Source organism: Ornithodoros turicata, chromosome 6 (genome assembly GCF_037126465.1).
Source record: "Ornithodoros turicata isolate Travis chromosome 6, ASM3712646v1, whole genome shotgun sequence".
Taxonomy (NCBI): Eukaryota; Metazoa; Arthropoda; class Arachnida; order Ixodida; family Argasidae; genus Ornithodoros; species Ornithodoros turicata.
Window position 1 is genome coordinate 24,362,734 of NC_088206.1, and position 11,160 is coordinate 24,373,893.

An 11,160-nucleotide genomic window follows, 5' to 3' on the forward strand; every position below is an offset into this window, starting at 1 on the left:
AGTCAGGCTACAACACAAAATGAGCACTCAAAAAAGCATATTTATTTGAAATCACTTGTTGCCTCGTCGCAATAGCATTGAGCACGACGATGTTGCTCACCTTGTCGAGACAACGAAGTCCATTGCAAACATCTGCTTCTGACGCTTTGGGGTGTTCCAAGAGGAAGTCCTTTAATGTCCACACCATGCTAAGCGCCTCGGCACTGATCACGCGAGAGTTCTCCGTGCCTTCGTTTTTGCTGCCACCGCAGACGCTTCCACCATTTGCAGACGCTTTCCGTTTGCGAGACATGGCGTACCAGTACCCACACTGTTGTTGTTGGTTGTCCACAATGCCAGAAGTTGGAGGGAATGAATCACGTTACGCATGGTCACATGGGTGGAGGAGGACTGGGCGCGGAGGTGGAGATGTGGTGAGGAGGAAGCAAGAGAATGCAGAGCGGGGCGCCAGGCTAGGACGCGAATGCTCACTGAGGTCATTCGCCTCATCGGTGACACGTACGCGGCATCGCTAATCTCCGTGGATTAGTCATTCCGCGAAATGAAATTCAGGGCAAAAAATTTGCTATAACTAAGGATGTAATGAAAATAGAGGAGATTACTTCGTTGTAGAAAAAAAAAAAAAACACATAGAACCAAAGCATGGCCAACCAAGCGAAGAACAAAATTCATAATAACCGAAAATTCGCTGTAACCGACTTCGTTTTAACGAGGTTCGGTTGTACTGAATGTAGGTTAAGGAAAACACTCTTCATAGAGAAATTTAACAATTTCAGAGGTCACCATTCCGCTAAAGGACTCAGATGACCCCCCAGTGGAAATTGCCCCTGGAACAGAAATTCTCGTGATGAAGACCCCACGCGGTGTCTTCCTCCAGGTGCCTGATGGACGCATCATTGCAGTGCGGATTCCTCTCAACGAGACTCTACCCGTAGGACAGACAGGTTAGTCATCTCGTGGAAAGCTGCATGGATAGCTTGAGCATATTGCAGTTTTGCTCTTTGGATCCCAACCACAACCATGATGAATACCTCTGTCTGACCTGCGACTTTGCAAGGACTGACATTTGACCAGTACCTTCCAAAATGAAGAAAACCGATGGGCAATACTAAAGCGCATTATTTTTGCAATCTTATCATCATATTCATCATGTTCAGGCACTGATAAAGCGGGTGTTGGTACCTAAATATACATCAAGAAGGACCGAAAACCGTGGTAATGCCTATTGTGCATGATCCATTCATAAGGGTTATGGGAATGCTCCACTCTTGCTGGAAGTGAAGAACTGAGATATTGAAAGTCACTTCTTGCACTGGTGTCATACATATACAGTCGAACCTCCTTATAGCGAGGTCGCATAGGAACCACAAATTTGTTCGTTGTATCCGAATTTAGTATTTACGGAACGTGACTAAAGGTAGCAGACATTGCCGCTAAATTACAAAACGAAACCGTGTACCACGCTATAATAAGATATAACCAAACTCAGTACCCCAGAGAAGCACTGCACAAAGCATATTCATTTAGCAGAGACCTCGCACTCCCTCTGTAGGTCACCTACGCTCATCGTTCTTTCGCAGGAACTCATTTTATTCGTTGAGAAGCATTCTGCACCGAAAAACGAAAAAAATATTGGGGGTCACCTTAGTGCTTCTTTAAACCCAGTCTATTATGTGCCTGTGGGACGTCGATCCATCTTTATGAATCTTGAGATGGGTAGATCATAGATTCAGAGCTATAGGATTGGCACACGAAATTCCAGAAAAAATGATGTTCTTGTCACATATTTTATCCATAAATCTTTGGAAATCTCTAACCATGTCTTCAAAATATTGCAGGAGTTGCTTGCATAAGCTTATCCATCTGTGAAGTGCTAGTCTGATGCACGTTGCAAACTGTCCATCTGTTGCTAGCTTGGAATTGTTTTACCCAATTCCTAACTTACAAGCCCTTTATCGTGCATGTGTTCGACTGTTTGTGTATGATTGCATGACACCACTATGCCTATTTGTCAGTGCTGCTCGCAATGTTTTGGCAACAAAACGGTGGCTGTGAAAATATCTGCCCTCAAGTTTTACTTTTGCACTTTAAAAACGGTACTCCGATATATGGGAATGACTGACATAGATCTTGAACAATATTATAACTGCTATTGTTCTATGCTTAGAAAGGAAGGTTTTAAACAGATAGCATTTCTTTGTTTGAACAAATTTCAATTCAAACTTTCAACAGGCTCAGAATAAATGAGTCAACATGTTGCATATCTATTGCTGAACATTTCTGTTGTTTTGTGGCACGCACTTTGTGGCCTCGGGCCTGTCAGCTGCTATGTTTCATTTTGAAATTTTTGCGAATGTTTTTACTGACAAGAAATTAAAATGTGTTTTGCAGGTGAAGGAACGAGTAGTGGCAGCAGTAACAAACAGTCCTTTGGGGTGAGTATCCAGTTTGCTCAGAGGTAGCCGGCATAACTTTTCAGACTGGAGTCAAGCTGCTTTATTATGATCATCATCATCATGATGGCCTTTATATTTTGGCCACGTCACAGTTAATCTGTTGAAGTACACATAAACAGAGCTGTGGTGCAAGGATCATTGAAACTTCCTTGCTTGTAGAGATAGAGATGCCATGTGTAGAGGAGACACCACCGTGTACGAACTCCTTGGCTATTACAATATGTTACGGACCACATAATTTTGTTGATTTTAGCGACGGGTTTGAGCGACGGCACTTACTATTTTAGCTCAATACAGAACCTCATTAAAAGGGTTACATATTACAATGTAGCATTATTGAAATTCAGTGAGCATTAGTTCCTTTATGAATTTTAGATGGTGCTGCTGCCTCTGTGTGCTGTAAACTTAAATATACAGTCTATGAGCGGGAAAAACGCAAAGACACGACGAAGACAAGGAGCGAAGCACGCAGGACAGGCTCTGACCAGTCTGATAAATATAGTCATATACAGAAGAATCTCGATTATAAGAAACTCTAGGGGTCGCGAAAAATATTTTTATGATCCAAAATTCGTACGATCAGAGATGAAGTAGATGAGCACACCAAAGTGCAGGAAACGCATTCTTGCTACGTATTTTCTCTCTACTCGCAGTCAGAGAAGTTAGCTTGAAGGTTTTATCATGATCTTTCCTGCAATATCGACATGTCGACGCACATAAGATCACCTGTATGCGGTTTACCCTGAGATGAATGAAAGGCGGCGCAGCCGAATCACAGAATGCCGCTCTTTCTGGCGCCAGCACAGGAGATGCCACACGGCGTCTCGCCTGTTCGTCTAGACCACCACTGCCGGGACATTGCTGTCTGAGGGCCCCAGTTGCGGCGCTTCGACCATCCTGCGTCGGCAAGGCGAAAGCAGCGACGATCACGAGTGATTGTGCTTCCATAGTGTTGCTGCGCTGCGTGTCGCCAGGAGTGCCGTATTGTTTCTGGCGCAAGCATGCCATGTGCACACGGCGTCTTGCCACGGCTTTGCTTTCGTCTATGGAGCAATACATTGAAGGGCACCCCTGTGCTCACCACGAACTCATCTCATTGGTTTATAAGGAAGGACCCCCCGTGTCAAATGTAAACATGCACACGTGCGCTGCGCAATTCTGAGGCAATTACTTATCGAACTTTTGTCTGTGAAAATGTCTCACAGACGTCTGTCTCCTCCTCAGCTTGTTTGTATTATCCGCAGAGGAAAGATGATGCGTTCATACCGTCCGAACTCTAACACATGGGAAGAATAGGCATTATGGCCAGAACCGGAAAATAATTTGTACGTATTATCCGTGGTCGTATCATTGAGATTAGACTCTAATATTTTAAAAGGCTATTATCACTCTTACTTCAGCTTATTATTCAACAACTCAGCTCTGCACACACATGGAGATTCTATACCGCAAAACTGTTTCAGAAGATTAAGATGGCACGTTTTGCAACAGCAGAATGTTTTATTTTCGTGTCGCATGAGCAAGAGTAACTATGACCCGTTGAAGTGCTTGTCATGTTGATTAGTGTCGTGGCAACATGTTATGAAAGCTCTCCTTTGTTTTCCTCTTCCTCAATCCAAAGTCCCTGTGGTATGATCTCAAACACAACGCAGGGGGGGGGGGGGAAATATATATTTATTGAAAGGAAACAACGCAATGTTATGACTAGTGCCTGAAGTTTTCGGGAGATATTTTTTGCCCAATTCGGGGGGGGTAAAAATCGGGGAAATCAACATGTGCTCTAAATTCATGCGAATTCGAATGGAAAAACTCCTAGTATGCTAAATTCGTGGAGAAATCTGGCTCTATTACTCAAACAAACTATACTGGTTTGGTGCAAACAGTGATGTAATTGTGTTTGTTGTCAAACAAGCTAGTGTGCATTCCTACAGACATTTCAATGTGGGCAATTTGCTGGATAAGAATCGGGTTTCACCCTAAAGAGACACCTTCAATTCGGGGAAGGAACTGGTTAAACCCTAAAACTTCAGGCTCTAGATGATTGATGGCTTGTCAGCATTGTTTTGTCCTCATTCTCTGGGTTTCCATCATCATTTGTCTGTGCCATTAAGTTTGTTTGTGTTTTGCTCGGTTTTCATAAATCAACTTTGCTGCAGTTGAGCCTGGCAACTCATTTTTGGGCATCCACTTTTGGAATTTGTTTTCCTTGTTATAATGGGGGAAACGGCAGTTTGAGGCCTTACTCACTGGGCACATTGCGTGTTACAAAAATATAAAACACTTGATAAGATGTCATTGAAATTCACAATTTGCAGTGCAGCCAACTTCATCTTCATTAGGAATACGAAAATGATAGTAGGACACTTCCTCTCAGGTGGTGCAGCCATCACTGCAGTGTGGTGGGAGGGTCCAGCTCTCATCAGCACGACAGAACGAGAAGGCACCAGAGGTGATCAACTTGGACGATGACAGTGCGGATGATAGCGACGAGAGCAAAGGAGGAAACCCTAAGGAAGAGGCCACTATTAGGGAGACTCTACCGACAGTTGCACCCTAATTTAAGATCAACAAACATGTTTAATGTTCCATTTACCTTTGTCGTGGCAGTGATGTACAAGAGTAGGCACTGTATTATAGGGACGGACCAATGGTGAAACGACGTGGAATGAATTTGAGTAGCATCGTGACCCACTGTGACTATTGTGAACGACTGTACATATACCTGGACCGTCTCCTTGGGGGAACAAATTGTGGCATATTTATTCTTAACTGATGTAGTGTGTAGCAAATCTTGCATAAGGAGGCGAGTTTCCTTCGAGTGGCCCCTCGTAATGCGCTGTACATATTACACTGGTTCACATTCCTTTCCCACACGTGGATGTCTCTGTGGATCAAACTTTGATGCATTAAAGGCCCATGGTTTTACACAGTCCTTCTGTTAAGGCATTTATTTGGAGTCATAGTTACTTGGCTTTTGACTTGTCTGGACAATCTGGCTGCACCGTGAGGAAATCACAATCTGTTCAGAGAGTGCTGACAGGGCATGAACTAGTCCCTCACACTACTCTGCTTCGTGTGAACCTGTTTCTAGCTCTCCATGATTAAATTTGGCAGTTACTAGACAGGAACAACATAGTTGTGTCTTTACTATCTCCAGATTGATATCGGAGCAATTGTTGCTTTGCGGGCACAATAGTTCTCTTCAGTTCAAGAAGACCAAGCACACAAGAAAAAAGGGCACTCCACATAGTTCCACCATGTAGCGAGATCTCTTGCCGCAACCACTCGTGTAACATATTCAACTGACCACTATGGTGTCGATTCCGATGGGATAGAAACGAATACTGTGAGAATGAATTACATGCAGACGCATCGCTATTGTCAACTGGTGCCCTGTAGCCCGCGGCGCGAGATTCGATAGCTTTTTCTGGTCAGCATCCCTGGCAATCTGACCTATCCAATAAAGCTCTCACAATACGCTTTAGAAAAAGTTTCTTTTTTGTCCGAAACATAAGCAGGATAAAAGAAGCAGTGCAGAATATGTCAGCCCACTGTTGCTTTCAGTGGCCTCTCGCTTCACAGGGCGGCGCACCCGCTTCGTAAGAAATTCATTTGAATAAAATCTGCAGTTTTGGAGCGAGCTATTTCGTATACGTGTTCCTGGCAACTGAAAGAGTACAGGTATACACAGGCGGATCCAGGGTGTTTCTGAGAGGGGGGTCCAGCCTTTCCCAGCACGGTAGATGCACAGTCGAGGTCAATTAAACACTATGTGAAGACAGAAATTGAGTAGGGGGTCAGGACATCCTGACTGCCCCCCCTCTAGATCTACCCCTGGATATACATAGAGCCTGAAGTTTTCGGGAAATTTTTTTTTTCTAAATTTGGGGGCTAAAAATCGGGTAAATAAACGTGTGCACTACATGCATGCGAATTCGGGTGAGAAAACTCCCCGTATGCTAAATTCGGGGATAAATCGGGCTCAGTTACTCAGACTAATCGTAGTGGTTTGGTACAAATGGTGATTTAACTGCATTTGCTGTCAAAAAAGCAAGTTAATGCATTCCTACAGACATCCCAGTGAGGGGAATTTGCCGGGTAAAAATCGGGTTTCACCCTAAAGGTTGAACCTTCAATTCGGGGTGCTATTTCGGGGAAGGATCGGGTAAAACCCTAAAACTTCAGGCTCTAAATACACAGGGTGTTGCACGAGAGGATGACCCCAAATTATTTTTAAATATCTACGTGAGACAAAAATAGGAAACCTTCTGCATGACACTTGTGAAGCTTTGGCCACCCAAACAGGTATTTTCTATGAGTGTACCTCATTAATTAGTCTAATTAGTTTAATTCAAATAAAAAATTTACCAAGGAAAGGTAGTTTTCTTTTTTTTTGCGTTAATTAGAAAGCCCATGACCACAACACTATTTCAGTCACAAACACAGGATCTTCCACAATGTTTCCTCAAAAATTTGACACCAAAAACACATAACCTCCGGAAAAACCGTCGCTCGTCCAGGTTGCCCAGCCTAAAGCATGGGGAGGAGGAAAGGACAACACAGAAAACAGCATAGAACATCCCATGTCAGTGATTATCAGTAACTGATGGCTGCTAACAGATGAGCTTGCAAAGGCAAAATACGTGACTGTGCCCTCCCTTTTTTTCCTTTTTGTTTTTCTCATGCTGTTTCCATGCGCAGAGGGAGTGTCTTCGAGTCGTGGGGATAGTGCAGGCACTGAAATCTGAAAGAGCTCTTGCAGAGACGGCAGGTTTTTGGGTGTCAAATAATTGGGACATAGATGAAGAAACTTTAAATTATGATTAAACTTTAATTGAAACTTCAAATTTACATCAGCCTAATTAATGAGGTACACTCATGCAAACCCCTGTTTGGATGGCAAAAACCTTCAAAAGTGTCATGCAGAAGGTTTACCATTTTTATCTAGTCGATTTTTTAAAAATAAATACAAGTCACTCTCTCGTGCAACACCCTTTATGTACCACAACATTTGTGGTGATTCTGTGGCGGAGTCGCACTTTAAGGACTTCACATGTTGTTTAGTGTTCCCCACTTCGGTCCTCATTGTGAGGCGACTCGTTACTCCATTTCCCACATCACCACCAGTAAGGGGGTAGGGTATCGCCCCTTTTGATGAAACTCCTCAATCATTGTCATCAAATAAAGTTGTGTTCCCCACAGTCTGCCAGTGTCTATGAAGAGTTGGGCAACCCCACATGTGTCAGTACTAACACTGCAAACAACTGCTCCGCTTCTGCAGTTCCAGAGAGAGTATAGCCAAATATTTAACCATTTGCTTTGCCATAATGTCCTACAGCACCGTACTGAGGACAGCCGCAACCCTTATTTCACGCAGGACATCAATTCACTAGAAACTACCTGTCTAACAAAGCACATTTTAATGTGAAAAATGCAGCACATACACATTGATGATGATGTACATGAGTCTAAAGCAAATGTCATGTCCTTATGTTGGGCAAGTATGCCCGGACAATCTTGACATCCTCCAAAGGTTGGTCATCTGCATTCGTGGGGACCATGCCAATGCGCTGAACGATGCCCATTCCGGAATAAACGCGTCCAAAAATGGAGTGCTTTCCATCCAGCCACTGTGTGGGTGCCAGGGTAAGGAAGAACTGACTGCCATTACTGTCTGCGCCGGCATTGGCCATGGACAGTACACCTGCACCTGTGTCAGAATTGATAGTTATTGCTGACAACAGCCTTCAGCATGTACACAGTGTGCATGTATTGTCTGTACTACCGGTTGGGATACGCAAAGGCTTACCAGTGTGCTTGAGCTCTGGATGAATTTCATCCGCAAAGGTCTTTCCATATATGGACGCTCCACCTCGACCTGGAAGAGACACACAATAATATGTTCCTTCACTTTGCTGATCCTTGCGTATGGCACCGCAATTAGCTAACTGTAGGCATGTGTTGTAGGCAATGCTTGTGTTCAAAGACTTTGACGATAAAAGCACTAAAAGAGACAAACACAGACGACACCACATAGAGCACTATGTTGAAACAGTAAGTTCAAAGACTACAGGCTCAGGCACGTCGTCCAGCACATGTACATGTCAGGCATGTACACGGCCATTGTGATCGGTCGCACACAGCTCCAGGGAGTAGCACATAATCACCAGTTGTACACCAAGGTACAGCAAAAACATCTTCATTGTGCACCATATAGGAGGTATAGTAGGAATGTTTAAATTACTTGATCTTCAAAATTACACAGCATCACACAAATCTTTACGAGCTCTCAAGTGGGCAAAATTATTCCATGGCTGCAACGTCACCCGTGGTCATAGTTGTCTTCTGACAAAAAGCCACAAATTGTTCAGCTCTGGAAGAAGGGGGAGGGGTGTAGCTATCTGGGTTACCTGTTCCTGTGGGATCTCCTCCTTGGATCATGAAGTCCGGGATGATGCGATGGAACTTGACACCATTGTAGTAGCCTCTCCTCGAGAGCTCGGCAAAATTGCGGCACGTGTTTGGTGCATGCTTCCAGTACAGCTCTAAGGTGACATTGCCCATCCTTTGAGGAAAAAATAATTTTTGCTGTAATGTTTGACACAAATACGTGTTAACATGCACAGGGGGGAGTAAATGTAAAGAAATGAGAGGTCCTGCAGCTCTGAGCACTGTTTTCTGGTTGGTGCTACATAAGAGAGAGCAGTTTGCTGAAGATCTGCTGGGCAACAAGAACGTTAGGAAAGACATCGATGTCAGAGGGCAAGCAGTGCAGATTTTCCTTCACATAAGTCCACAGAAAAAGAACCTTGTGAGGTCAAGTCTGGTGATCTTTGGAGTCAGAAGTTCTCGGCTATGACCCTGACATCAGCGAAACATTGGATCAACACCACAGACCCATCCAATGTGAGGCAAGTGGTGCTGTCCTATGGAAAGTACAGAGGATCCAGCCAAATATAATGCAGTTGCTCGATTAATTCCACAGAAATGCATTGGTATTCTGCAGTGTTCACAGTTTCATCAAAGAGTGCATTGGTGCTGCTATTTTCTCTGGCATATCGCACTGAAATTTCAGACTTTCACAGGATGTGTGAGCACGAGCGGCAGGCAAATTTTTTAAGCTTTCAAACTCCTCGAGCTCCACTGGGGTAATTTAAGAGCAAATTAGAGTATTCCTGTACAAAATAGAATTAGAAAGTGCCAGTCTTTCATGCATCACCCTGCATTCAAGAAGCTGTACTCCTACAATCATAGGGGAAAAGCATTACAACTTCGCGCATATTTCACCAGCTCAAATGCAAATATTTCTTCCAGGTGCTAATGTCCTAGACAAGGGTGTTTCCAAACAAATATGTGCCTACTAACATTTATTTTACACAAAAAATGTCCCAGTCCTTGCTGAATAACGTTCCCTTGATTAGCCCAAACGTTTTTCGTATATAATTGAAAGGTTGATGAATATGCGGTATAATTCAGCTACGATATGCAACCGCAACCTATGAATGAAAAGTCTTTTTCACAGCAACAGCCCCAAGTTAGGTATTTTTCGGACGAACATCTAGGAAACAGCTGCAAACAGCATTTTGTTGAGACAACAGATAAGCGAAGAAAGAAATTATGCACGACAAACAAGAGTTCCCTATCAAGAAATTACGAAGTCGTCATAGATTTCCTGCACAATAATGCAACACAGACGCCTGTGCTCATATGTAGCAAGATGCGCATCCAGCACAAGCAATGGACAGAAGTCAACGTCGCCTTTTGGCATGTCTGTGTGTACCGGCAGATCTAGATTTGTGAGTTAGTGAGTAACAGCTTGACGGATAGACATGCACGTCGGCACCTTACGTTGTTTCTAAGGTGACGAGTGGAGGTTGCCACGATTTGTCCGGTATTCCCGCCATTCTTTCAACTTGTAAATTCAATTCCTCCCTCAGCCAGCATGCGGCATCATCTATGCCGCCATGTTTAATTTTAGGCAGGCGTGACAGTGTTGCCAGGTCCAGCTGTAGCTGTAGGCTGTAGTCTGGCCATGGCCAAGGTCTGGCTAAGAAAATTTCCGTACAGGGACAAAAAAAAACTATTGCATTCTAGAGATAACTCACGAAGCATTACAAGGCCGAGTACGCAAAAGGGAGCGCACCGTATCTGTCAGTGACTTCTCGCACGCCACGCTATCACAATCATGATGTGTCCTCTTTTTATTTTTTCTTCGGCATATTTCTCCAGAACCGCCCCACCAGTGCTGACCGAAAGGTCAACGACAGTACTCCCCTACATGCTCTCACAAAGCCCAAAGTTATGTGTGCGTACTTGAGTTTTTAGGAACATTCCCACTGGCGTCAGACGCCGTCGTGCTTCTGTAGTTTCGGAAGCGTTCTCTGGGACTCTTCATGCCAGAGACGGCAGAAGGGCCGAAGTCGAACAAGTGATGCAAAATTTTGGCTTGCTGAAATAGAAGAACAGCTTTCTCATTATTTTTCTCCTCCCCCCCCCCCCTCGAAGAATACGCCATCCACTCAGGTCAACTGTCTGCGCAGCCCCGCAGTTTCTGTCTTTTGCAGCACGCCTGGGGAGCGACGTCATTGGTCACGTGCCTTTCCACCGGCTCGCGTGGCTGAGTGGTTAGCGTGCTGGCCCTGTCACGGGGGTACCGAGGTTCGTATCCCTGTGCCGGCTGTGCTGTCTAAGGTTTTTCCTGGGT

The 11,160-nt window shown here is 44.3% G+C and overlaps 2 protein-coding genes across 3 annotated transcripts in view; one reads left to right on the plus strand and one right to left on the minus strand.

The window, feature by feature from the left end:
- LOC135396446 (helicase ARIP4-like) overlaps nt 1–5,388 on the plus strand; it is a 48,723-nt gene extending 43,335 nt beyond the window's left edge. For both annotated transcript variants that reach the window (XM_064627411.1, XM_064627410.1), the window contains exons 15-17: nt 777–944; nt 2,392–2,435; nt 4,831–5,388. In XM_064627411.1, coding sequence (XP_064483481.1) covers nt 777–944; nt 2,392–2,435; nt 4,831–5,013 — 395 coding nt within the window. In that variant the 3' untranslated portion in view covers nt 5,014–5,388. The remainder of the gene's footprint in view (nt 1–776; nt 945–2,391; nt 2,436–4,830) is intronic.
- A 2,471-nt stretch (nt 5,389–7,859) lies between these two features.
- Nucleotides 7,860–10,460, minus strand: LOC135397745 (peptidyl-prolyl cis-trans isomerase-like 1). Its single transcript, XM_064629340.1, has 4 exons — nt 10,305–10,460; nt 8,867–9,021; nt 8,266–8,334; nt 7,860–8,166 (listed from the first exon to the last, which is right to left on the minus strand). Exons 1-4 carry the CDS (start codon nt 10,358–10,360, stop codon nt 7,937–7,939), a joined length of 510 nt encoding a protein of 169 aa, XP_064485410.1. The 5' UTR covers nt 10,361–10,460; the 3' UTR covers nt 7,860–7,936.
- Nucleotides 10,461–11,160: the final 700 nt, after the last annotated feature.

Coding starts and splice junctions, on each gene's coding strand:
- LOC135397745 (XM_064629340.1), bottom strand. CDS start 10,360: ATGGCGGGAATACCGGACAAATCGTGGCAACCTCCACTCGTCACCTTA. Junction 9,022..10,304: donor CTCGTCACCTTAGAAACAAC/GTAAGGTGCCGA, acceptor TTTTCCTCAAAG/GATGGGCAATGTCACCTTAG. Junction 8,335..8,866: donor AGGAGATCCCACAGGAACAG/GTAACCCAGATA, acceptor TGTCTCTTCCAG/GTCGAGGTGGAGCGTCCATA.